The 27729-nt window shown below is 43.0% G+C and overlaps 1 protein-coding gene across 17 annotated transcripts; it reads right to left on the bottom strand.

The window, feature by feature from the left end:
- Window positions 1-831: 831 nt before the first annotated feature.
- On the bottom strand, window positions 832-26830 carry STRADA (STE20 related adaptor alpha). Of its 17 annotated transcripts, XM_032457113.1 has the most exons (15): window positions 26479-26830; window positions 25993-26076; window positions 25548-25706; window positions 19065-19144; window positions 17333-17390; window positions 14960-14988; window positions 9503-9605; window positions 8979-9100; window positions 7420-7528; window positions 7178-7301; window positions 5415-5586; window positions 4769-4873; window positions 2366-2607; window positions 2032-2074; window positions 1601-1753 (listed from the first exon to the last, which is right to left on the bottom strand). In XM_032457113.1, exons 4-15 carry the CDS (start codon window positions 19098-19100, stop codon window positions 1601-1603), a joined length of 1296 nt encoding a protein of 431 aa, XP_032313004.1. In that variant the 5' UTR covers window positions 19101-19144; window positions 25548-25706; window positions 25993-26076; window positions 26479-26830. The 17 variants fall into 17 exon arrangements, with proteins under 17 accessions (XP_032313005.1, XP_032313012.1, XP_014408489.1 ...); XM_032457110.1 differs by lacking the exon at window positions 25548-25706 and having other exon boundaries at window positions 25886-26076; XM_032457115.1 differs by lacking the exon at window positions 25548-25706 and having other exon boundaries at window positions 19089-19144; window positions 25886-26076; window positions 26479-26829.
- Window positions 26831-27729: the final 899 nt, after the last annotated feature.

Below are 27729 nucleotides of genomic sequence, written 5' to 3'. Positions count from 1 at the left end.
CTGTCAAGAAAAGGGAACTTGAGGTTTAAAGAAAAAGAAAAAAAAAAAAAAAAAAAGCTGGGCAGGACTGGAAATAAATGTGACCTGGCCTTCTCACTCCCTCCGCCATTTCAGGTCGTTCCCATTCCCCTCAACCCCTGTAACTGCCCAAGAGATTTTCTATTTTTCTTTTGTAAACTGGTGTTACAATTTCTGAGGAAAGGGAAAGTGAGGGCATTTGATGGATCAAAGCATCTCCAGGGAAGAGGGAGGGGTGCCTCCTTCATCTGACAAGTGCCTGAGCTGGAGAAGGGCACCCCCTGCGGAGGGACTGGCAGGGAACGCACGCAGGCTGGGAAGGACCATGGAGGAGGCTGAGGTTAGAATTGTCCTCTAGACCGGACTCGCTGGCCACCAGCCAGGACAATGGGAGGGGCCGGGTCTGGTTCTTAGGTTACCTGCTCTTTGAGTATTAGTTCCAGTGGTAAGGAGATACCATGAGTCCTGTTACAAAACCCCTCCACTTCCTTTCCTGCCAAAAGTGAGCCTCTGCTACCTGGACTCCTGGTGGCTCAGAAGTGGTCCTGCGGATGGGCTGCACAAAGACCTTTCTAGCCCCAGAGCAGTTTGATGGCCACAGGGTAAAACTGATAGTATCAACATTAGATAATTAAGAGACAAATCCATGATGAGTTTTAAAGAAATGTGTGTGTGTTGTGAGGTTGTTTAGCTCATGAAATAGGTCACTGCTGTGCTTCCACAAGCACTTGTGGGACCACTCTCTGATGGTAGAACCCGGGGTGGGATGAGTCACGTCTGAGCCTGCGCGGCCAACACACAACAATGTCATTCTCCTGTGGATTCTCTGGAAATTTTAATTTGTTCTGGCAATGAAACTAATACAGCATAAGGACTTAAGCCCTCAGGTTAGGCAAGACATTACGGCCCCTGGAGGAAGCACCGAGGAAGCTGGCAGGAGGCAGTCACATGGACTCTTGGTGGGAAAGGAATGAGCAACACAGATGAATCAAGGGAAGGATTTAGGTGTCAGGGCCCAAGCGAAAGGGGGATAAGGAGGGACTTCCCCAGCCTTAACCTAGTGCTTAAAAAGAAAAAATACCCTTCTCTTCAGTTATTAGGGCGAGGTCTGAGGGGAAGGGGTCTTATTGCTTGCCCCTCCGTGAACCTATAGGATCCGAGAGCAGAGGAAAAGAATGGAATCAGGCTGGTAGGAGAGCCAGGGTGGGCAGAAGAAGTCACACAGTTCCCTGGGGCACTGAGTCAAACTCTGGGCTTGGACTTCAGCCCTCAGGGCCAGAACAGCATCTCTTCCTTCCGAAGAGGTCAGGGTGCCTGAGCTCACAGGACTGTGAATGTCAGCTTTCCAGCCCCTCCCAATCCCTGGTTGTTGGGATTCCCTTGTGTCTTAAAAGCCTCGGAGCAATAAAGGATAGCTTCTCTCGAGGAATTTCTTTCCCAGTCAGTAAGCAGCCAACTCTCCTGGCAGAAATGTCCTTTCTGCCCAACCTGCACCCAGGAGGGTAGGAATGTGGCCAGCCCTCAGGAAGGGTCCTTGCAGGCTCACACGTCCTGGGACAGAGAATGTGCGTTCTTCAGAGGCTCAGAACTCCCAGTCATCCACTTCCAGCTCTTCCAGGTTTGTTACCAGGCCAAAGATTCCACTTTGATCCTGAGACTGGCTGCCTTCAAAATTGGTGATGGGGGTGACAGGGCGAAGTAACTCAGGTAAAGCCTCTGAGGCACGTCGCTTGATCTGGGGGAGGAAAGAGAGTTGGGGGTGGATCCTGTTGCTTTGAGTCCCAGGACACCATGGGGTGAGGGACCATGGCCCAGTGACAGATGGACTGTTGGAGCCAAGAGTCTCTACGAGAGGGAGGAGCACTGCCATCAAAGGGCTTCAGAAACACAGTCATTTCTCTGCTTCAAAGGAAGAATATACCCAAAGACCTCAAAGCTGAGGGGACTGAAGGTAGCTGGAACCATAGGCCAGGAAAAAAAAACCCAGGGGGCCTTGGGAGAGTGCTACTGTACCTGCTTGAAGAAAGAATGGTTCAGGAGGGTGCTGGCACTTGGTCTGTAGAGAAAGGGGAGGAGAGACCAGCATCACCTCTGTGCCTGGTTTCCAGAATCCTGCTGCTCTGCCTTATCCTCAAGTGCCCCTCTAGCCTTCCCTCAGCTCAACAAGAAACAACAGCCATGCTGGCTTCTCAGCAAAGCCTCGTGCTGATCCCTCGTGCTGCGGGAGCTCCGGACTCCTCCGGGGAACCCAGACCCTCACAGGGCAGATGCGTCCCCTCAAACCCTGCCTTAAACTCCAGAGCTGCCTCGGCGCCCCCAGAAGCCCCTCCCAGCCCAGCAGGCGTACCTTACATCCGGGTTGCGCTGAAGGCACTGCTCCACAAAGTGGTGGAAGTGGGGAGAGAAGGTGCGGTGATAGGGGTGGGACGGCGAGTCGCCGTTGGAGGTCCTGGGGGTGCTGGTGGCCAGGCTTTCACTCAGGCCGGAGTTGGCCACTGAGCGCGAAGTGCTCATGGTCAGCTCCTCAGCGGGGATGGTGCTGGTGTCCAGCAGGCAGGGCACCGTGCCGTTCAGTTTCTCCAGCAGCATCTGGGGAGGACAGAGCCAGGGTTTCTTCACAAATACACTTTTCCCAATATACAAGTGATTCAGGGGGAGTGAAGGCAGCAGTGGACTAAGTCTGACTTTTCCAAAGGCGTGCTGGCCACAGGCTCGGCAGCCACACCCTAGCTAGCCCAAACTGAAGAGGAGGACTGCAAAGAAGTACCCGCCCTCACCATGGCTGGAAGGAAGGGGTGCACAGTCTCTGCCCCTTTATAAGGTATTATATCTTTTTAACTAGAGCCCTCGCCTTAGGGTCAAGGCAGCAGCCAGGTCTTTTCTTTGAAGCCTGGCCCTAGTTTGCCACTCCCAGGTGGGTCCGATGGGGTCCATTCCGCAGCGCCCACAGCGCCGTATCCTGGGGTGTCGCTGCAGCTGCCGCAGGGGACCAGTGCACCCAGGGGCAGGCTAGGCCTGGGCAGCTGTTCCAAAGTCCTCAGACTCCTTCCATGTCCCAGCAGCCCACCGCAGGAACTGCTGTCCTCATGGATGTCCTCGTCACCTTCACGAGGGACCCAATACAGAAACCTGGAACTCCCTCTAGAGCTGTGCTGTCCAATATGGCAGCCACCAGTCACACAGAGAGCTGTTTATGTTTAGATTAACTTAAATTCAGTTCCTCAGTCTCACTGGCCACATTTTAAGTGCTCAGCAGGCACAGGCGGCTAGTGGCTACCGTGTTGGACAGTGCGGATACAGAACAGTTCCATCATCACCGGGAGTTCTACTGGAGACTCTGTTTCTGGAACTGTATCTATTGTTTATCTTAAACAGCCTTTTCACTCTTTCCTGAACATCTGTTACCATCTTACTTAGATTTTCTAGATCCTTACCTAGGATAGATTTCCATATCCTCCTAAACAGCCTCCCAGAGCGAATCCATCTGTGAGTCATGTTTCTAAAATGTGTATCTGATGCTATCACTCTTGTGCTTAAAAGCCTTTGGTGGGGGTGAGGGTGTAGCTCTAGTGGTAGAGCGCTTGCTTAGTAAGCACAAGGTCCTGGGTTCAATCCCCAGCACCCCCTCTAAAAATAAATAAATAAACCTAATTACCTTCCCTGTCAAAAAAAAAAAAAAAAAAAAAAAAAGGCCTTTGGCAATTCTCCGTGTGCTTTGGGATTGGAACCAAATGCCCTGGCATGGCCCACATGGTCCTCCATGATCTGCCCCCGCTTCCCTCTCCAGCCATGTCCCCCAGCAGACCCCCAGAAGCACCTGTACTGCAGCCATTTACAACTACTAGCTATTCCCAGATCCTATTCTTTCTTGCCTCTGGGTCTTTGCACATGCTTTTCCTGCTGCCTAAAAGAGTCTCCTTCCAGTTTCCATTCTTCACACCGTTAATTCCTGTTTGTCTTCAAGACTCAAGTGTCAGCTCTGCCCAGAAGCCTCCCTGGGTCCTCTCCTCTAGAGCAGCCCTTTGGCTGTTCTCTAGCTGCTCGCCTCCCACAGGACAAGCAGTCTGTGGGTTCAGAGAGAGGCTCACTCAGAGCCTACACCCCTGCCCCAACCCCCTCCCAGTTCTAGGTCATTCTCCAGGTACTTGGGACCCAGGTATCCTTGCCCAAATGACCCAGGTCCACTTCCTGGACTTGATAAGACCTAGACAAGCCTCTTCCCTGGGTCTGTCTCCAATGCCACTGGCTGTGTGTATGCCTAGAGTGGCCAAAGGGCAGTCGTTAAAAGGGGCATGAACAGAAGGTGAACTTGCAGGCTGGAGGCTCCAGTGGTATTGGCTGCAACATGGTAGCGCAGAACCTGAGAAGTCTAAGAATCCTAAGTTAGAAACTGGCCTTCCAGGTATACTGATCAAGGTATGAAGATAGACATATTTTACAAATTTATAAAAATTTGTTAGCTTGATGTATATGTTTTAGATAGACACCTGGTATGTAGGCTCCAGGCCATGCGATTGTGAGCAGAGAGCCTGCTCCTGCCCTGCCCTAGCTGGGCTCCATTACCACCGCAGATATCACAGACAGAGGTCAACAGTCACACAGCTATCTCCCCTACTGGGAGGGCTCTTGAAGGAAGAGACTGGGTCTTTCATCTTAGTAGCCCTGGCGGTGTCCTGAGTGTGGCAGGTCCTCAACAAGTATTTGTAGAAGGCAGTGAGGCCAGAAGGAAACCTCTGGGCTGAAGGCTTACCTGGGTGGCAGGCATGTCCTTAAAGGGGACATGGCCATTGGCCAGTTCACAGGCTGTGATTCCCACACTGTAGATGTCAGACTTGGCATCATAACCCTGAAGATTCTAAATCAGGAGAAAAGAGCCACAGGTCACTCCACTGGAGCCTTGGTCACTGTTCGTAGAAAAAGAAGTGACTGGAGCAAAAACTGGGGAGAAGAAAAGAATGCTTGTACCCAAATTGGGACCCGTGGTTAAGACTTTCCTCGCCTGCACCACTGAAGAGTTGCTATTTTAGGAGGAATGAATGTCTTGGTGATGCTGTGGAACCGCAGGAGGAAGCGCTCCTGCTTAGTACAGGGGTGGAGAGAGAACCAAACATTTCCCAAATGCTTGCTCTTCCCCTCAGATGGGAGCCTCTCGGAAGGGAGCATGAGGTCCAGTTTGGGACCCCACAGAGGGGAACGACATCACTGCAATGGGCCCGGAACGCCTGGGCAGAGAGGCCTCCCAGGTCTACCTGCCAACAGGGAAGTCCTCCCTCCAAGAAGCCCTTGCTCCACTCAGAAGCAGAGGGCAACCCCATCGCCGGGAAAGTCCTGAAGGTCTCCTTGGGGAATCATGAGTTGGTGGGGCATGGGGGCTCCTAGGGACCCCGTGAACAGACCTGCTGGAGGACCTCCGGGCTGAGCCAAGGCAGGACCTTGATACTGTACTTGGGAAAGTCGTGCACCACACGCTGCCGCTGCCCGTGGCTGATCATGCTGAGGTTGCTGCGCAAACCCGACAGGTAGACCTTCCCGTCCGAGGAGATCAGCACGTGGCTGGCTTTGACACTCCTGGGGGCAGAGAGGGGGGTCACCGGGCAGCAGGAGTCCCTCACCAAGCTTTGTGAATCTCTGTCTTCAAACACCAGATCCAGTCAGTGCTCTACCCTGGTGTGTGTGTGAGTGTTATACGTGTATATGTATGTATTATATACACATAAACACGTATTCTTATGAAAAATCAAACATATACGAAAAAGAAGAAACAGAATGACCCTATTTACATATTACCAGCTTTTTTCTTCAAATCACCAGATTTTAAAACCTATTTATGTTTTGTTAAAGTTCTTGTTTATGCTCCCAGAACACTGCTTCCTCTACTGTCCACTGCCTTTAATCTGCGCGTGTTGCTTGCTAGCATTCTCATAAAGTGCATCACTGTTCTGCATGCCATTTTCAATTCACCTAGTGGTACCGTGTTATGCATCCCATTCTTCAGTACTCTATCTTCAAGCTCTCCAACCACCATCTGTATACATCTAATTGTTGCTTCTGATTGCCACCTGCTCTCTGGGGTGGGGTCTAACACTTACTAATCCATTCTTCCAGGAAGGGACACTCGTGCTGCCCCTAATCACCACAAATATGAACAAAGGCGGCCACATACACACCCCCGATGGGCCTGTGGGCAGGCTTCTTTGGGGGTGTGCACCCAGAGGCAGCACTGATGGTCCCAGTTCCAAGTGACCCTGATAGGCTGTACTGGGCCACCACCCACCATCCAGACAGGAGACCTACCTCCTCGCCACACCAGTCCTTACTCAGCCTCCGAATTACTGCCAGTCCTAGGTATATGAGGTGACATCCTCCTGCTTTAATTTGATTATCTGATTCTTGCTAGGTTTGAGTGTCTGTTCATATGACCTTTAGTCTTCTGGGCTTTCTTTCCTTTATTCATTGTTCTACTGCTTTGCTATCCATTTCTTATTGAGTCACAAGATTTCCTTGTTAGTAATCTCCTGTGTGTTTTAGACAAAACTAACATCTTCCACACTGTAACTCCTTTCTTAACTTTGTTCATGGTGTCCTTTATTGGAGGGAAAGCTTTAATCTTGATATAATCAAATCAATCAATTTCCTGCCTTATGTTTTGTGCTTGTAAAACATTTAGAAGTTATGGTATGCCTCAGGTCACAAAAATATTTCCTCACATTTCCTCTTATCTAAGTGTCTAGTTTCCATTTAGGCCTGTAATCCATCTGAAGTGCTCCTCTGTATGTGGACTTAGGTAGGGGTCCTAGTTTTATTATCTTTCCTACCAGGAGCCGCTTTTCCTGACACTGTCTTCCAAGCAATCTGTCTTCTCCTGAGCCTCTCGGCACAAGGCTGACTCTGGGGCACACTCACCAGTCTGGGTGCTCCAAGGAAGGAGGGGGCAGGCGTGCAGAGGCAACAACATGTCAGATGTCCCCCTCACACAGCACTCAGGACCAGGCTTCAGCACTGACGGGGAAATGCTCTGTCCCCCCAGCAGAAGCAAGGGCAAGAGTCCGAGCCTTTAAACACTGGCCTCACTCACTTCAGTCAACCTTCAACTGTTTACTGGAGGGCACATGCACCCAGACACCCCTCTTGTAAAGGGTGAGGAGGCCCAAGAAAGCACCTGTGCACATATCCCATGTGGTGGATGTAGTCCAGGGCCTTGAGCACCCCCTGCAGGATGTAAGCGATCGCCAGCTCATTCATGCCGTCCATGAAGTGTGTACAGATGAGGTCCTTTGCAGAACCTGAAGTAGGAATCATGGGGACAGAGGGAAGGGAAACAGAGAAGGAAAACACACACATCAGCAAGCTGACAGCAGAGTTCACAGAACCCCTCTCTGCCAGGACCCCTTTCCCACTCACCATACGCCATGAATGACGTGACAACCCACAGCTCATTGTCTGCAATAAAGGTGGCTCGGTACGGCAGGATATTGGGGTGGTTGAAGAGTTTAGAGACATGGAGCTCCCCCTGAAAGCAATGGTAAGCTGCAGTCAGAACCCAGGGGCACCGAGGAGTGACGCGCAACATGAAGGTGGCAGCATGACTTGTACGGGGACCTAGGCCTTTCTGGGTCCTCTTCTTAGAATCCTGGGGGCTGCCTAGGCAGATCCCGCCAGTATGAGAGAGACTAGGCTCTGCCGTCTCAGCGGGGAAGCCAGCCCGGCTCTGCCCGCGAGTTGTAGACAGCATCCAGAAATGACTCCCCACCGACAGGGGGACAGCCAGCAACACAGCCGAGGGTCACCGTTCACCTCGGAGACGATAAAAACAAGCTGCTGACTGAAGACTGAGGAACTTACAAGCTTAGCTCGACTTCGAGGGCCAAGACACAGAACTCCTCTCCAAGATAAGAAAACAAAAAATGTTTTCCTGTTGTAAAGGAAAATGTCGTTATCAAGAGAAACAAGGAAAGAAAGCATTAAAGAACAAACAATAACTACTAAGTATGAGGAGAGATTTCTCCAGTGACCTCAGGCTCAGGGCACCTTCCTCAGGAGCAGCTATAGAAATTGTAAGATACACGAATTTTAAAATAAATTTGGACAGAGATGTAAAAAAAAAAAAAATTGGACAAAAGAACAGCAGAAACTCCAGGGTCCTAGGCTCTGGGAAATGAGCCAAGACTAAATAGGCAGCACCTGCTATCTGTCCACGGGTCTCCAGAATAAAGAATCACAAAGCCCAGAATGCTCTAGAACAAACTCAGATATGTTTTTCCCCAAATAGCTGAGCTGGGACTGACTTTCTGCTCTATCCTCAGACCCACAAAACTACACTGAACCCAGGAGCTGGTATTAGAGCAGCATCAGATGAGCGTGAATTCAGAAAAACACTGTAGTTAAAGAAGGGGGAGAGGCTGCAACCAACTGTACTCAAATACACTGACCCAGGCCCTAACTTGGAAGAATTCTCAGCACGTGCCTTCATCTGTGAAGGAGAATCCAGTCTCCAGGCAGTTACTAGACCTGCAGCCTCTCCTAGTTTAATATGAGGGCAGCTACTTGCTTCTCCAATAGAAAGGCCCATCAGGCTAACAGGACAGTAAGAGCTGGAAGATGGTCCACTGTGGTGGGGCAGGCTGCCCTCTACCTGGAACGAGACTGTCAGGGTGTGCATCCTACCTCTGCCACTGACTAGTGTGTATGACCAGGCACAAGTTGCTTAGCCTCTCTGAATAATAAATAAATGAGCCCAAAGGAATCTTTGGAGAAGAGGGGAATATAAACTGGGCCGAGCAGTGTTACAGAATCCTTAATGCCAAATGCCCAAGATTTTTCACCGAGAGCTTCTGTAACTTCTTGGTTTGATCTCACTTCATTTCCTGGAAGCTACTTCAGAAGACAGACGTAAGGGATGCCTTGTAATTACTACTGGAACTAAGTGCCCACCCTCCAGTGTCACATTCACATTTTATTACCTGCAAGAATGTCACCATCTCATTGGAACAAGCTTCTAGGTTAATCCTTCGTACCGTCACATACTCGCCCGTTGGTTTGTACCTTGCTAGATTCACTGTCATCAGGTCCTCAAATCCTTTGCCTAAAAGGACAGAGGAATGCCATAAACAGGGACAATAACAAAGGTTTTCAGCTTCCTTACAGAGACTGATTTTAAAAGAAAACTCAAGGTAAAACTTTTCACTTCTGTTATTTCTTGATTTTCCTTCCATCAGTTCCTTCTCAGCCAACTGTTCTGACTATGGCCTGGGACTCCAGAAGTATACAGCCCGAAAGAGAAAATTGCCAAAAAGCTTCTCTCCTGGAAACGTGATCTCTTTTTCATACTTGGAAGAAGAAAACCAAAGAAGACCCACAAAAGCCAGTTTTGTCACCATGAATCCTGCTAACTGGCTGACAGCTTCTGGCACACATCCATCTAAGGATGCCGAGAAAGCTGCAGCGGCCCCTGGAGCATGAAAGCAATGACAGCCCTGGACATTACCTATAGTGGTGAGTAGCTCATAACACCCTCCCTCTGGCAGAAAGCTACTCATGATCTCCTGTTTGGAGAAGGATGCTATCGACTCTGAGCTCGCCTCATTGGTCTAAACAAAAAGAAAAATAGGTTAGTAAGGGAAACTTGGGAGTGAGGAGATGGTAACTCAGACCCACGAGGAGACTGGCTTCTAAACAAACACATAAACTCTGACTCTGGAGCAAGGAAGTAGTTCCAGCACTATCTGATGAGAAATAGAGTAAAATCTCAGCTGTTCAGTGCAGTAATCGGCACTAATACCAGAGTAAGTGTGAGTGCTATCTACAAATGGGGGACAAGGGCCAGTTCCAGTCAACAACTGATCTGCTTGTCCTTGTCCTCATTGGCTAAAAACCATGAAAGTCTTACTTGGGGAAGGATGTCTGGAGAAAGGCACATTTAGAAAAGAGAAGGCAGACGGGTAGGCAGGGGGAGGTTCTCTTGAACTTCCTGCTGCTTTAGGGTCCCATTTTTAAGGTCCTGACTACCGTATCCCAAATGTTGAATCTTGCTATAGGCAAAATGTGGCTATAAGAGGCCTCCTCTTTAGCAAACCAAGAGCCCAGACTATTTATAACCTGATATTTCCAAGTGAAGCAAGAAAACAGGTAACACACTGGGCCAGGTCTCAGCCATCATCCCAGACAGAAGTGACCTGCTCCCTCGGTCCTGCCCACTCAGGCTGCAAATGAAGGTGGACGCAAGCCATCTAGGATGCAGGCATCATATCTGAAGTCCTGATGGAAAGTGCCCAGCAGAATTCATAGCAGGCCAACAGCTCTTCCTTTAGCTTAACAGGCTGTTTCCTTCTTCCAGACCAAATTTATTTGTATGATTTAGGGACTATGAGTGTTTTTCTTTCTTTTGGATCCTTTTTCTTCAGGTACGTGTAAAACTGAAACAGAGAGCCTTAGGCCAGCTCATATTTCACATGCTGCATTTCATAAACCTGACCTCTGATCAGGAAAAGGTCTTTGAACGCATGAAATGCTTTTGGCTCAGCACGAGCCAGAAGTGTTTCAGTTGAGAATGTTCCCACGTGGCGGCATCACCTTCTGGGGGTTGGGGGGTGTCCTGACATTTCAAGCACATCTGGTTTCAAAACAGTTGACACAACCAATAGAAGGAAATCAAATGGGGTTCTGCCTCTGGTACCATTTACACTGACATTGAGAGGAACCCAGTCAAACAAAATTGACCCCTGCTGGCAAGCCACAGTTCTAATTTAATCAGCTTTATATTTCTAAGATTCACCCATATATTATTATATATATTACATATAGAAATATAAAGCCAAGTTGTACACCCATGTTGTGCAATATTCATTTTGTGAATGTACTTCACTTTATCCTTCCAATGCTGATGGGCTTCTGGGTTGTTTTTCAGTTCTGCTATTATGAACTGTACTACTAAAAACACTTTTGAACATCTCTCCTGACGCATATATGCTAAAGCTTATACCTAAGAGTAGAATTGGAGGTCAGAGTATATGAACACTCACCTTGAGGAGATAATGCCAAATTGTTTTCCAAAATGGTTATGTCAGTTTACACCCTCACCAGCAATTCAAGTATGTTCTCACTGATCCATCTTTTCCCTAACACTTGATATATTCAGATTTAATTTTTGCCAATATCACTGTGGGTTTGATTTGCATTTCTGATTGCTAATGAAGTTGAGCATCTTTTCATATATTTATTCGCCATGCGGGACTCCTCCAAAGTGAAAATGCCTCTTTCTGTCTCTTGTCCGTTTTTCTACCTAGTTGTTTTCTGTAGGATTTCCCCAAAGCAGACCCCATGGAACATTGATCCTGGCAGTTAACACATGAAAGAAGTTTACATGGCCAAGTAAGTTACAAAATGCAGCACTCTCTCTCATGGACTGTTACAACGGGTACTATGTATTGTGTTAAAGGCTTTGAGAAGTTCTGTAGTTTGACAAAGTTTAACTTTGTTTAACCTAACACTTCCCAGAGGTACCTGTACAGAGAAGTCTTTTGTGCCTAACATCTGCCCAATTTGGGAAAGGCTATTTTGAGTAAAACATATGGTGCGATGTGAAGACTCTAGGCTTAGGGTCCAGGGAGAGGCAGAACTTGAACTCAGTCTATCACCTACTCTGTGACCCTGGGCAAGCCCCTCTAACCCTTGGGATCTTCGGCATCTCATCACTAGAATAATTCCCACTTCACAGGTTTGTCGTGACAATGAAATGAGATAAAATATGTAAAGAACTTATGCTACTTGGTATCATGGGTGTTCAATAACTATAAATTCTATTCTTCTCCTCCTCCTTTTGCTGCCTACTTTTGGTCACTCTCGTGTTCAACAAAGAAGACAGAACAGAGAGAATGCAGAAAACAGAATCCTAAGTAGAGCCTGATAAGTTAAGGTTGGTTTGATTTTGGTTTTTACACATATCTGTGCTTTCAAATGCTCTGAAAACAAATTCTCAGATCATTTAATAGCCACTGTAGCTTCTTGAAACTATCTTGTTTTCAAAACAACCTTAAGGTTCTTGTTACTACAAGCCAGGGGCCTCACACAGGTGAGAGAGGTACAGACAACCCAGGGACAAAACGGAGTAGCGATGTGAACAAAAAGCTGAAGCCGCGAGCTTGGAAACGGCGACTCCCCGCTGCTGAGAATTTAAGCTGCATGCAAAGTTCGTCTGGAAGAGTCCATCTCCACCTTGTACCTCTAACCCGCTGCACACGTGCTGCTCTGCAGATGCTGTTTTCTCAGGTATCAATCTACTCCTCGATAAAATCAGGGTCACCTACCCCTCTACCCTGGCCTGTGAGTCTCCACATGACTCAGCTGCCACCTGCTCCCATGACTCCATCCCACACCACACTCCCTGGACCTGCTGCACCGGACCCCTCTGGACAAGCACAGCCTTAGCAAATTCGCACCTGCCATCCTTTTGCTTGGAGCACCCCTGCCCTACTCCTTCCCTGCCCCCACCACCTTTCTTGTTCTGTCACTGAGGTCTCAACTTAAATGTCATCTATTCACTGAAGACAGTTCAGCCAAAGTCAGGGAGGCTCCCAGTCACTTTATTGCATCATCTTGCTTTCTTTTCTTCACAGTGATCACTGCAGTTTAGTTTATCTATTGCCCGTCTCCTCCTCTAGATTGAGAGCTCCATGAGGTCAGGGCCTTGTCTTCTTCACTGATGTATTTCCCAACGCCTACAACAATGCTGGCACATCCTTACAAAAGAATCATTCAAGCAACATTTGAACTCAGGAGGTTTTCTGCCCATGACCTTGTCATTCCAATGGGCTGAAGAGGAGAGCAACCGAACCAGCCAGTTCCACTGGAGATGGTTCAACATGCTGACCTCGACTGGAAATGCCAGCCCTCCTATAACATATTCACTAGCTCCCCTGTTACTAGGGGAACTGTGTAGATCAGAACCTGACACCTGCACATGAGAAAGTACTGCATTTTTCAGCAGGTAACAATATGGCCCAATGAGAACAAATCTACAACTACTTTGTATTTGAAGGTCTCTCCTCTGATCTCCAGGCAAACTCCTTAATGCTTCTCTAACTTCAAAAAAAAAAAAAAAAAAAGACTATAAAGGATAGCTGAGTCCTGAGATTAAAAAAAATAATAATACGCTTTAAATAACTCCCTTTGGAAGAACTACAGACAGGATGCTTTTTTTTTTTTTTTTTAAATTGCCTATCCCCCCTTTCCTTGCTAGGAGTGCATGTAAGTCATGCCACCTCCCAGGCTACACACTGAAGACACACTTTCGCTGAGCCTAGAAAGGGAATGATTCATAAATCTACTGATGTGATTATTTTGTAACCTGACAAATATTTCCCCCGTCTTTGCTGACTATAGAAAACTACTTAAAAATGTTAAGTTTTAGAAAATAAAATTCTTTAGGGAATTGGGACTGTGAGTTCATTGGGCAATCTGGAATGAACTAGTCTGGTGGTTGCTGTGGTTCCTCCACCATTCTGTCCCCAGCTCACTGGAAATGATCCTAAAATGGAGGCTTCCTACTCTGTGCATGTTCTAGTCTGAATGCAGAGAGAAGCCAACCTGTGTTTAGGAAAACAAACAAACAAAGGCAATATGTTGAGTGGAGGAGGTTTGGTCTGACTTTACCACAAGAAAGGCATGTTAGTCCATTATACTGTTTCAGATTTAGAAAAGGTCAAAATTCAGATGAAAAGGATGAGCTATTAAGTCCATTCTCTTTAAACACAGCATGGCATAGTTGTATTAGTGTAATGCACAACCTCCAATTGCCTAGAGCGAGAAACTAATTCCGTCAAAATCTTTTTTTAGTTTATCCCATCATGAAAAGCACTTTGTTCATTCTGGAGCATTTGAAAATACATAAGTTACTGATATTCAGAAATGACCATAAAATAACTTTGTTTAAAGAGTTTAAAACAAAGTACAAAAAAGCACATAAAGACAATATTTATGAAATGCCCAACGAATAAACACATTCAACCTCCCACAGGTTTCACACAGGATAGCTTTTGGTATAACATGGGCAGCTGTGAAAATATAAAAACTGTATATAATTGGTACTGTACTCTGGAAAAATACCTAACTGACCCTGTGGGGCATGTTTTTGGTCTCCTGACTGGAAAATATCTGAATCTGATAGAAAGGTGCTCTTTGCTAGTAAAGCCCAGCCAAGCTTTACTCAAAGAGAAACCCCTAGTCAGCAGCATTATCCTGCATTCACCTTGGGGCTGTCCTGCAAAAGGCACAAAGGTCTGTCATCTGAGAAGAGGAAGAAGTCTGTGGAGAAAAGGACTCTTATCCTTTTTTTGTGAGACAATGATTCACAGCATCAAAAACAGCTCGGTACGCTGCTTCATTTCCACTGGTAAAACAAACTAGAACAGTAAGAGGCAGGGCAGGAGTCTTGTAACTTCTGCCAATAAAATAATACATTTTTTTTGTTTTGTACTTTAAGATTTGGGGTTTTGTTTTAAAAGTTGGAGATTTGAGGTCCTGCCATATAATATAGACAGGAATCTATATTATCTCTGTGGACTGGAATCTATCATTAACAGACTAAGGTTGGAAAATTTAGTACCACTAAAAGATAACCACATGTTAGACTGTTGACATTTTCTCTTGTTTTTGGAGAGGGTGGTGGGTGATTGGTAGGGCTGGGAAGGACAGGAGACCTTAATCCCCAAGAGAGACAGAAAAGGCCTGAGACTTTTTCAGTTTTCACAGTACATATCATAATCTCTCCAGGGTGAAACCTGAGTCTTCACAAGTAGAAGAATTACACTACAAATAAAGCTCAATGACAGATGAGCAGAAACATAAAATGATAAGCCAATCACAAAAAACAAAAGAACTCACAGAATTCCACAACAAATCATCTCCATGCAACAGCCATGGTGCTAGAGCCTAGAAAGTCACTTACTTTTCTCCGAGTGTCACCCGGAGGCTGCTCTGGAGTAGAGAAATGGATTGTTGGCATTTTGTTTTTAGCAGAAGACACACCCACATTCAGAACAGCAACTATTGCACTTAGGACTACGTTTATTCATAGAAACTACTTAAGAGTCATTATAGCAAAAAGTGCCTGCAGTGCTACATGTAAACACACGCACACAGACACAGAGATCCACAGTAAAAATGCTGCAGCTAGATGGGGTTTTAAACATAAATCTATGGCTCTTCAAAACTGGACAAGGCTCCTGTTCTACAGAGAGCATTCTTTACTGAGTATAACCCAACTCCTGCAGTTCTTGTCATACAGTGACTTTCCATCAGCACACAATTCTACTTTCAATAGGCTGGTTTCAGAGTCTTATGCTGTGAACAAAAAATTCTGTATAAAGTTATAGACCTGGCTGTCTATTTCCCAGGAAGTGCAGGGACTAGAAAACAGGTTTACCAAAAAAAAAAAAACAAAACCCAAAAAAGTTTTATACAGCAACATGTGGGATCATTTCGTGGGATCATTACCCAATATGATTCTCCAGCCAGATACAAGCTATTCTGAATGAAAATAAAGCAAGGGCTTTTTGACCCTCTGCTACTTCTGGTGAAAACAAATAAAGCAAAGGACAACTGAAACGACTTTCTGCTCCAAAATCAGACAAATTTCATATCTGTGCTTTTGATTTTCTCCATCCTGTAAAAGTGATAAAAATGATCAAATTTTTAACTGTGAAGTACTGGAATGATTACACATTACCAAATATTTTATGTTATGCTGTTAGAGATTGGCTGCAGAATAAATTAGCCTCAATTTATCAAAATAAGATTTTGTGTGTGTGTGTGCCTTGGACATCAGTTTCCCGGTACACAGATAGCAGAAGCAGTTGCTTAAGACAGTCTGTCAAAAGTAAGAAGCCAGATGAATAGATGAGAGGAAATCAAACTCAGTACTCCAGAGCAGAAGGCAAATTTGGTAATATACCAAAGTGTACAAACTTGGTAATATACACTTCATCAAGATGTAAACAATATATAGAACAATCTCTTTATCCTCCTCAGACCAGAGACTAGGGAATTATCAAAAGATAGGGAGAGATCTTACACTCAAGACACTGAAGCTAAAATCCATTAATCCAATTCATATAACCAGAATATTTTTAACTAATTAATTGTAAACTGGCCTCCCAACTCAATTTCCATTAATGCTAATGTTTACTTTTAAACCTTTGTATTCTCATTAATGATGGGAAAAAATGAGAATAGGACCAGAATATAGTATTTGTGTTCCATTAGCCTTTCCTTCATTGTGCAGCTTATTTTTATTCTTTATAACTGAATCAAAAATAACTCATCATTCTTCTAAACTCTTATTTGTCTAAAACACAACCCTTTGACAAAGTTCATGAATAATACAATGCCAAAAGTTCTTTGAGTAGCATTCGGAAAATGAATTAATAGGTACCACCTAGTAACTAATAAGTTTGAGTTTTCAATTACTCAAGCCTCTAGAGGGTATTCTGGACCAGTCAATCAATGTGCACAATCTGATAACCCATTTCTTTAGCTATAGGAGTCAAAGAGAGTACCCTGGTGTTCAGACACAAAGAACGGGGCTTTACTACAATTCTTTTTATAGAAAAAGAACGTTCAAGTGGGAGGGTATAGCTTAGTGGTAGATCGCATGCTTAGCATGCACAAAGTCCTGGGTTCAATCCCCAGTACCTCCAATTAAATAGAAAACAAAAAAAGAAAAAGAATTTTCTTTGCTTTAAATTAAGATCACAGTTCCCCAAAAAGCTCAATTTGAAAACAGCTGAAGGGGAATGTCTGGGTCTGTTAAACCTCAAAATTGCAAATCTACCTTGCTTCTGAGTCAACATTTGGGTGTTACAATAGAAGTTAATATTTTTGCCTTACAGATTTTTTCCTTAGTTCTCTTAAGTCTCATAATTTCTACCATGAAAAGATCAGCCAACTAGATTGGTCTGTAAAACTATAACTTTTATATCACTGCTGCCTTTGTCCTGACTATAATTTTATTTTTTAAATCTTCAAGGATAGAGACTTTTAAATATCTAGCTTTTTCCTCTAAAAATGTGAATTTCAACTTGACAAATACTTAGAAGAAATGTGTGTTTTTAAGTAAATATTGGCGTTCTAACAATCAAGACAGGCAGGGGCCAACTGCCAGATTAGTCCTCAAATTTTAGGGAAACCATGGATTCAAAAAGGAGCCAAATATATAGTATGACTTGTCCTTCAAATCACTAACGTCTATAACAATGATGTAATCAATAAAGGGTAGTGGTATTTATCCTGAAGTGATAGCTAAATGCCATACTGTACTTACCTCCAAATAGTTCCAAATCTCTTAAGCCCTCAACAATGAACTTTTCCGAGACCCACCGCTAAAGAGGAAAACCCCAAAGAGAATTAGTATTTCTTCCAAGCCACAACAAATTAGCTATCAGCCATTAGATAGACAAACAAATTCATAACTACAAAAACAGAATCATGTAGTACAATTAAGATACAATTCTATGGAAAAGTTTTGAGAACAATCTTGGATTTAAACCAATTGAAAACAATAGATTAATTTTTTTCTCTATTCTTCTTTGCCTAATTTGATGAACAATTGTTAAATCTGACAGAAGAGGAACAAGTAGTACTGGTCCTAAAAATGAAGAATGTTTTCATCCTTCCTACATATAAAACTGCCTTTGCTTCCATCTTAGTCATTCCATGGCTGTCTGTTACAGATGCTTTGCATAATTAATGCCAATTTGAACAATACTGCTGGAAACAGAAAACAGGGCTGAAACAGTTTTTCACAAGTCTCTATTAATTTGTAAAAGGAAACAGCACAGTGCATATTCTTTCATCCACTAAGATTTCTGAAGATATTAACCAACATTTACATTTTCTGCCAGGTTTACAAGGACCAAACTAGCCTGACCAAACCGTGGTTCACTTTACTGGCCTATTTCAAGCGAGTATTAGATTTCCAGCATACTGGTCAGTGGTCTGGTTTCACCTGAATCAGGCTAGGTTGAAATAGAAAGGAAGCTCATATTTAAAAGCAATGGAATCAAGATTGCATTTCACTTAAGGACTGGTATTAAAGTTTGGCTCAGGGGCATCCTTTCCACTGGGTAGAGTTCAGGCTAAGGAGAGATTTGGGGTTTTTTTCTCTTAATTAACAGTGAAAGTTACTCTTTCCAATATAAACTGTTCTTATACACATAAACAGAAGAAAAAGGAAGCTTAAGTAACATTCAGAAATAATTCGCATAATATGGATTATGAAGTGAAACTATAACATCATTCTCTGCCCTTCTCTATACCAATTTTTTTCCAAATTAAAAGAAGAATACCCTAAATTAAAAAAACTTGATATAAAAAGTTCATATGCACTGTACCACAAAATATAACTTGACCTTAATATTTACAGAAAGTGGTATATTCATAATGTCTCACAGCACATATGTACTGTTACAGAATTTTAAAATAATTACTACTGCACTTAGAAATTAAGTACTTGATAATAAATAAAATAAGACAGTCTTTTACGAAATTATAGAAGCTTGTAAAGAAGCTAAACCCAGTATTTGTTCTTGAGATCATTTTAGCTGGTGAAATCCTCAGGTATAATACCTATGAATATACTTAGAAAAAAAGTGTTTCAATGATTACAATTTGATGCTGATCTTTTTTTGATGCTGATTTTTAAAACACACACACTCACTGAAAATACATAGGAAATGGAACGATCACTAGCCGGTACATATCTACACTGAAAAGGGCTAGCAACTAACTTAATGTGGCATGACTGATATTCGTAACATAGGCCACCTTGTTTCTTCTCTATCAGACAAGCTGATGGCCATATTGTGTCTCTGGTCAGTCTCTGCCTGCAAACTCTTTTCTCAGGAGTGGAGGCCTTAATACCTGCTTCATTATATATATCCCTCACTTGTGTATGATTCTGAGCACCATATAAAAAAACCACCTACAATGTCTGCCAAAACACATTGCTTTTCAGAAAATAAAAATAGTAAAGCAAGAAGAATAGAAACACTCACCCTAATTCGCTCTGGTTTACTTACAAGAAAAGACATGAGTTCCTAATGTGTAGACCTATTTCAATTTCAAAAATTTAAACCTAAAAGGAAGATAGACACAAATTGAGTTAGTCAAATCTCCTTTTATAAAAATACCTGTTGATGAATAAAAACTTACCATGAGTCTACATTCAAAGCACTGTACTAGACCTACAAATTGCTAGATTCTAAGGATTTGTTTAGAGAAACTTTCAATGACAATAAACCTGGGTGTACTTTGGCCAAGTACGTTCGGAAATACTGCAGTCTCTATAAGAAAAGAGAAGTTTGTTATATGGTTTTTTTTCTTTAAATTAATTTTTAAATTTCTCTTGACCCAGTCCTCCACTGACCGCTATGAAGAAGCAATTACCTTCAATTCTTGTGGCTGTTTATCCTGCTTCTTATCAGCATTCTTAAATACTGTTTATGTCCATGACTTACCCACTTTAAACATTTATCTACTAACTTCCTACCATGGAAGATGAAGACTCAGCTCTCCTATATCACCTTCCTGCACCCTACTTCCCTGCCTTCATTCTCCCAACATAGTTCTAACATAGTTTTTAATTAAAACAATAGTCCACATTTATGTTACTATGACTATGCAAACACGGTTCTTAGTTGAGGCAGTTAGAGATGATCACGTCTTCTTTTTTGTACACCCATTTTTTTCCTCTAGAGTTAATAACTGCCTCATTTTTTCGCTTGCTTATTTTTCCATGTAGCTATTAACTTTTCCCAAATACCCCAACGTCTCTGCTATTAGTCTTATCAATGTATTTTTCCATACACTCAAACTCATGCATTCCAAAGTTTCCCTGGAGATTGCCTTCCCGAGGCCCTCCATCTCCCTCCTGCAGTCTGGACTGGTTGCTTTCTAGGCCAGTTGCACTTAGTCAGTCTTTTTAGTGTGGAGATTTAGATCTTCCAATTCTGGGGAATATTAGTTCTTTGAAAAGAGATAGGAACAGAAGTTCTAACAGTTAAAGGTGTAATTCTAGAGTTATCCCCTAGCATTATACTTAGTTCACTCCTACTTTACAACTCTCCACTTTCTAGGAGATTTCTTCAAATTCTATTTTCCAGCCTTTCTACTAAGTTTTAAATTTGAGTTACCCATTTCCAAGAGCTTTTGCCATTTCTCAAATGTATCTTATCTTTTTTCAAATCACCCTGATCTTGTTTTATCTTTGATATTTATAGTTACGAACTTATAGAATGGCTAAAAGCATAACACATCATGACCAAATGGGGTTTACCATAGGAATAAAAGATTGATTTAACATTAAAAAAATGGATCAATATATACAAAACTGTCTTTCTTTGAAGTTGTTTGCAAATTAAGAACCAAGTTTAAGGGATTTTTAAAAATAATACAATTTTTATATTATGTATAAGTTTACCTTATTAGCTGAGTAAATAAGAAAAAATACAATCATTTCAATAGATGGAGAAAAAGCAAAATTCAACACCAATTCATGATTTAAAAAAAAACTCTCAGTAACTAGAAATAGTCAAATAGGAATAAAATAGAAATAGAATTTACTAAGTCAACTTGGTAAAAGATATGTATAAGAAATTTATAGCTAACAACTTACTTAGCAATAAAAAGAACGAATGAGTTTACTCTGAGAATAGAAGCAAAGCAAGAATGTTCTTATCACTTCTGTTCATCACTGTACTAGTGGTTTTGGCCAATGCCGAAAGGCAAGAAGAAATACAAGGTGTACAGATTGGAAAAGAAGGTGTAAAATTCTTTATTGATAGACAACATGATTGTACACATAGAAAATTCTAAGTATTCTATACTTAAGAAAAGGAATTTAGAAAGAAAGTCAATTATAAAACCCAGCTGAATTTCTATATCCTAGCAACGACCAATTAGAAAGTGAAATTGAAAAAACAATACCATTTACAATACCTATAAAAACATAAAATAATTAGGAATAATTTTAATAAATTATGGATAAGACCTGTACATTTACAATTATAAAACACTGCGGGATTAAAGATGATCTAAATAAGAGATATGCCATGTTCATAAAATGGGAGACTCAATAATGCTAAGATATCAATTCTTTCCAAACTGATCTACAGATTCAGCTCAATCCTAATTAAAATCCCAGCAGACTTTTTAAAAGACATTGATAAACTGACCCTGAAATTTACATGGAAATACAAGGGACCTAAAATAGCCAAAATAATTTTGAAAAAGAACAAAGTTAAAAGACTTACATTACCTGATTTCCAGATTTACTTTAATGTTACAGTAATCAAGAGAGTGTATTTTGGTCTAAGGATAGACAAATGGATCAATGGAATAGAACACAGAATCTAGAAATAGACTCATGCATATACAGTTAATTAATTTTCAAGAGAATGGCCAAAGTAATTTCATGGGGAAAAATAGTCTAGATACAACTTGGTATCTATTTAGAGAGAATGAACCTCAACCCTTACCTTATGGTGTACACAAAAATTAATCTGAAATGGATCATAGAACTAAAGGAAAAGTTTAAACTAGTAAAGAAAACAGAGGAGAAAATCATGATCTTGGGATAGGTAAAGATTCAAAAAAAAAAACATCAAGAGCATGAAATATAAAAGAAAAACATGATAAACTGATCTTTATCAAAATTAAAAATTTCTGCCAAAATGAAAAGACTGGTTGCCTCTCTTGCCTTTTGAGATGGCCTACACTCTGTCTATGGAGTGTGTATCTTCTTCAATAAATCTACTTTCACTTAAAAAAAAAAGAAAATGAAAAGATTGTGAGAAAATATATTGTGTGTGTATGTCTACAAAGGACTTTAAACACAGAATATATAAAGAATTTCTATACTCCGTAAGACAACTTAGTTTAAATAATGGGCAAAATCTGAACAGAAGATACGCGAGTGGTCACTAAGCACACGATGATGTTCAACGTCACTTGTCATCAGGGAAATGTACACAAAGCCACAATGAGATATCACTAAACACCCACCAAAATAGCTAAAAGTAAATACCAAGTGTTAGAAAGTTTATCAACCAACTGGAACTTTCATACACTGCTGGCAGGAATGCAAACAAGTATGGCCTTTCTGGAAAATAGTTTAATAGCTTCTTATGACCCCAAAATTCTGCTCCTTAGGTAGCCTACTCAAGAGAAATGAAAACATATTCTCATAGAATTGTACATGAATGTACATAAAAGCATTATTCACAACAGCCCCAAACTGGAAATAATCCAAATGTCTACCAACTGAAAAGGATTTTTAAAATGTGGTATATACACCAATGTAATACTACTCAGCAATAAAAAGGAACAAACTACTGATATATGCAACAATATCATGTTCTTAAAAAATTTTTAACAATATCATGTTAAGTGAAAGAAGTCAGACAAATCTATGTATTGTTTCCATTTACATGAAATTCTAGAAAAAGTAAAAGTAAGACAAAAAGCAGATCTTGGTTGCCTGGGACCAATAGTGAGATGAGGGGCCAACTCCGAAGAGACATATGATAACTTTACAGGGTGATGGAAAAGTTCTACATCTTTACTGCGTGGTGGTGATGTGAGTGCATCTGTCAAAACTCAACAATCTGTACACTTAAATAAGGGTATTTTGTTATAGGTAAATTGTATCTCAATAAAGTTGATGTAAAAAGTGATGACTTAAGATAAATAATTAGAAATGCTTTTGAAGAATCTAGGAAAACACCTCCCACATTTTCCTTCTTTTTTGAGGTGGGCTGGGGTTGTGAGGGGTTGTGGTAGTGGTATAACAATGGAGGGTGGGAGGGACTTAGTCTGGTACATAGAATTCTAGAAATCCTTAGAACTGCTTCAAAGAAGGCAGAGCAATGTTTTTTTTAATCTAGGGGAATGAGGAGGCCTTTCAAAATCATCTATTGATTTTTATCAAATTGCATTTATTCTCACCTAACTTTTTCTTATAGAAGCCCCCCCACCATGTTTAGACTCATTTATCTTGCCATGAAATAGTAAAAATACAGATTGAATTTGAAAAACAAGATTATTCAAATGCACTTTGTCTAATAACATTAGACAAAAAGCATCATGTAAAAGAAATTTAATAGTAGTCTACAACAGAAAGAAAAAATATTAATGTAGATAAACATGGTTTTTATCCTCAAGAGTAATTATCTATGCTCTGGAAAAAATAATGGAAACAGAAAATAAAGTCAACTCCAAAACACTGTATCAGAGGGAGGGCATAGCTCAGTGGTAGAGTACACGCCTAGCATGCACAAGGTCCTGGGTTCAATCCCCAGTACCTCCATTAAAAATAAATAAATAAACCTAATTACCCCTCCCACAAAAAACAAACAAAAAATCAAAACACTGTATCAACAAATATAACCGCCCATTTGGAGAGACCCAAGAACTGGTTCTAGCTGCCATTTCAACAGCTTCGTTAATGATCTGAACCACTGGTCCCCAAACCAGGACATGTTTCAAATCAGTTTGTGTAGTTAGAAAAACCTATGGATGCCCGACCTTTCACCTCCAAAAATTTTAATTCAGCAGGTCTGGGGAATGCACAAGTAGAAATGGGCAACTACTTATGGAGTTCAGCAAAGGGAAAGATTACCATGTGTTGGGGTGGACCTGGATAGTTTCATTGAATGGGTAGGGTTTAAATGTCACATAGGACTTAAAGAAAATGGGAATTTCAAGCAGGAAATAGTATTAACTACTGATTATTTAGTGCTTACTTGTCCATAGGTGTATCTCTTGGTTTCTAGAATAGTGCCCAGCACACAGTAGGCACTCAGTAATACTGAATGAGTGACCAAATGTGCTGAGAGGTGTGTCAGCACTTTGCATATTCTCTCCAGGTAACGTGAGGGCAGTCACAGAGGCAGAACTCCACATGTATGAGAACAACGAAAAGGCCCGAAGTGCATGCTAGAGTATGGGTTTTATTCAGCAGGCAGTAGAAGCCACTGTAGGTTTTGAACAGAAAGCTGACAAACACAAAACAGTGGTCTAAGGTAGTGTCTCTCAAACTTTATTGTGCATGCAAATCACTTAAGGATCTTGTTAAAGTGCAGATTTTCATTAGGGAGTCATTCTAACAAGCTCCCATATGATGGTAATGCTGCCATATTGACTAACATTTGAGAAACCTCGTTCTACCGAACATTCTAAGGAATATTATTAACCTGCAAAGGGGTGGGAGAAGGGGAGTTGAAAATAACCCAGAGAAAAGAATGCCAGTTAGAATACAATTACAAAGGACCAATTTTGTGATGATAAGAGCCTGCAGCAGAGGGAATGCTGAGAAACAGATGGAGAGTGGAGAAGGAAAAATAAAGAAATTTAATTAGTAAAGACACCATAAGTCATCTAGCCCATCCTCCACTCTTTGGAGGAATAGCTTTCAAAAACTCCTGGATATAAGGTTATCTAGTCTCTGCTTCAAAACTTCCCGTGCCAGAGACTCACTACTCATAAGGGAATCCATTCTACCTATGAACAACTCTGACGACTCCGATTTTTTTGTGCTGAGTAACTGGGGAAGAGTAGTGTGTCAAAGACAAAATAGGAAAGCTCAGAGGTGGATGTGGTTTTGGTGTAAAGATGAGTTTGAGCTCTTAAGTCATACTGAGGTTGAGAAAACAGTTATATATCCTAAGGGGAAATATATAGCATTCAGTTAGAAAAGTTAAGACTGATGCTTAAAAGAGTCTGTGTGGTCTTGGGAGTTAGCTAAAGTTATACGAGTGACAGAAATTCACCAAAGAAGAAAATGGTGAGAGAAAAGCAGAAGGCTGGGAAGCAAGCCTTGGGATAGGTCCATATTTAGGACATGGAGCTTGAAAGGCAGGTAGGAAATGGAGACCAAAGGAAGAAACTTTAAAGATATTGCTTCCCTTTCTGGACCATTTTCACTCTCCCAATCTGGTTAACTTTTAAAATAAATTTACTTGATTTATTATTGCACTATTTATTTATTTTATTTTGGTGGGGGTGGGCGAATAATTAGGTTTGTTTATTTTTAGAGGAAGTGCTGGGGATTGAACCTAGGACCTCATGAATGCTAAGCATGTGCATTACCACTTGAGCTACACCCTCCCTGCAACCTGGTTAACTTTTACCTGTCCCTCACTACTCATCTCAGGTGTTCTCTGCTACAGGAAGGTCTCCCATATTGGAATATGGTTCTACTTCAACAGATACTACAATAAGAAAAGGACCAATTCAAAAGGCTTTTCCTCTTTTAGAAGAAGTCGAATTAGAATATGCCAGGATATCTTAGCAGAAGGCTGGGCAGAGAAGTTAGTTCCCTATTTCCTGAAACCGTGAACAGTTTTATTTAACCACTCGCCTTCCCTCGCACTTACTCCCCTACCCGCACCCCATCTCCACCCGAAATCTACTGTGGGCATTTAAACATTTTGGAAAACAAGATAATTAGAAGCTCTGTTTAGTTTGATTTTGGGAGTCACCTGGATCTCTGTCGTTAAGAGGGCTTGACTCACTGCCTATCCAGCCTGGGATGAGATGGGGATGCGGTGGGGGGTAGGGTGCGGGGAGAAGGCAGCAATAGGATATGGCTCCTCTTTGAAAGATCAGACAAACTACCATCTGGGCCCCAAGTTTCCCACCTGAAAATGAGAGAGGAAAGGGAGAGGGAAAGCAGGCGCTCGCCTATCCCGCGGGGTAACTCCGCTCCAGTGTCTCCGGGTCAGGCCCAAGCCTATTCTACTCTCGGGCTGCAGCCCCTCATCTTGGGAATCGAGAAGGATTCGGGTGAAAAGGGGCCCGTGGAAGGTGAGGGGGGTACCTAGGATGGCCGCTCTGCTGAAGCCGCCCCTGGGGAGATGGAATCGGCGTCGGGGCGAGGAAGGACTGATCCCTGGAGCGCACCAGGCGGCCCCTCCAGCCCGGTACCTGGTCCTGAAGTTAGCAGGCAGTTCCGACCCCGTCTCAGCTCCGCCTCCCTAGTTTAAGGCCGCGCCGCCGCCAGGCCGGTTGCTGGGAGAGAGGTACGCAACGTGCCATGCGCAGTAGAGGGATCTAGGGTGGGCGGGTAGAGGAGAGCTCCGCCCCGCCCTACCCCGGCTCCGCCCCGCGAGGATGAGGAAGCCCCGCCCCATCCCCGGCCCCACCCCGGGGCGAGTGGAGAAGCTCCTCCCCGCCCGCCCCACCTCGCAAGGATGAGAAAGCTCCGCCCCACCCTAGAGCGGCTGGGGAAGCTTCACTCCGCCTCGCCCCGCCCCGCGCGGGTGAGGAAGCCCCGCCCAGCCCCTAGCGGGTGATGAAGCCCCGCCTCGGCCCGGTTCCCGCGTTGCTTTGGGTGCGACCCGCCTTCAGCAGCGACTTCAAGAAGGGAGCGGTTCTCCAGTTCTGAGTTATCTCCTTAAGCGCTGCGCGTACCTAAGGGCGTTACGTCTCCAACAGAAGGAACTCGTTTTCCCAAGCGTGGAAGCCAACGACCTAGTTGTCGGTGTGGCCTTCGGCGTCCGAAAAGGGTTCCCCGGAGCCTCCGCCCCCGCAGCAGGAAGGAAGTAGGAAGGTTTCAGCAATGAAGAGTCAAGGGGACTAGACTAAGGCAAAATCAACACTGGCTGCTGACTTGGCTACTTAGTATTTTTTTGTTCTTTTTCCTTTCGTGTGGCAGGACTTCAAAAGACCTGCCTCGCACTTTTCTTTGAAAGTATCTCAAATGCTTCTCACTTTGGCCTCTCGGGTACCAGACTGCCAAGCTTCAAAGCGTAAACCCACCCTTTCTCTGTGCCTCAAGTTCTTTATCTGTAAAAGGAGGAAAATAGCTCAACTAATGGGAACTATCTCCCCCTCCCCAGATCTTTTTGTTCTGGAATCTTACTTACCCACAACTCTGCGACATGTACTGTTTGCAGAAACCTGTCAGATTTGCCTTGATGGGGAAGCTAGTCTAAGCTGAGGCATGCAGGCTTGAGAAATGATGAAGCAATAAGTGGTGGAGCAAGAGACTCCCTTCGGTGAAACTGCGTTTTTCAGTGACTGACTCCGTCCACGGGGGTGGAGTGGATCGAAAGTTGAATAACACACCCACCATCAAGTAATGAACATTAGCCCTTCCCAGCTAATTCTTGACACAGATTTATACCGATCTAACTTCCAAGATGGGGGAGTTCAGCTACATTCAAACACGGACTGATGGAAATTTGACGCCGAAACTGAATGTGAGCTTTGCCAGTCCATCTCAGTATCTCGTTCAATTTTACATACATCACTTTGATCTTACAGAGTGCTTTAACATCCCTAAGCAATATCCTCACTGTTCTCTCATTATCAAGTAAGATACTTCTTCTCTCAGCAGCAAACTTGGTAAATCGACAAAGCAAGATAGTAACAAATTGAGACAAAATTCCTGCAGTGTTTTTCTGAAAAGACCATCTTCACATGTGGTCTTTGGAATCGAGGATACTAGAGAAGTCAGGCCTGAAAAGATGCCAAACTTGATGCAGCCATCACAATGGGGAATTTAAACACGGGAATACTTCTCATCTGTTCTAATACCTAGCCCAGTAGCTGTGTCATTTTCTAAATGCGGGGGGGGGGGGGGGAGGAGTGGCTAAAAGATCTCACCATCTATATGACTGCCTACAAAAGCTGGATTAAGAACATTTTGGCCTATACTCT

Source organism: Camelus ferus, chromosome 16, assembly GCF_009834535.1.
Source record: "Camelus ferus isolate YT-003-E chromosome 16, BCGSAC_Cfer_1.0, whole genome shotgun sequence".
NCBI classification, from domain to species: domain Eukaryota; kingdom Metazoa; phylum Chordata; class Mammalia; order Artiodactyla; family Camelidae; genus Camelus; species Camelus ferus.
The sequence above is the reverse complement of the archived record's forward strand: the minus strand, read 5'-3'. Positions and strand labels throughout refer to the sequence as shown.

Coding starts and splice junctions, on each gene's coding strand:
- STRADA (XM_032457110.1), bottom strand. CDS start 19,100: ATGTCTTTTCTTGTAAGTAAACCAGAGCGAATTAGG. Junction 14,989..17,332: donor AGATTTGGAACTATTTGGAG/GTAAGTACAGTA, acceptor TCTCTACTCCAG/AGCAGCCTCCGGGTGACACT. Junction 1,754..2,031: donor ACCATTCTTTCTTCAAGCAG/GTACAGTAGCAC, acceptor TTCCTCCCCCAG/ATCAAGCGACGTGCCTCAGA.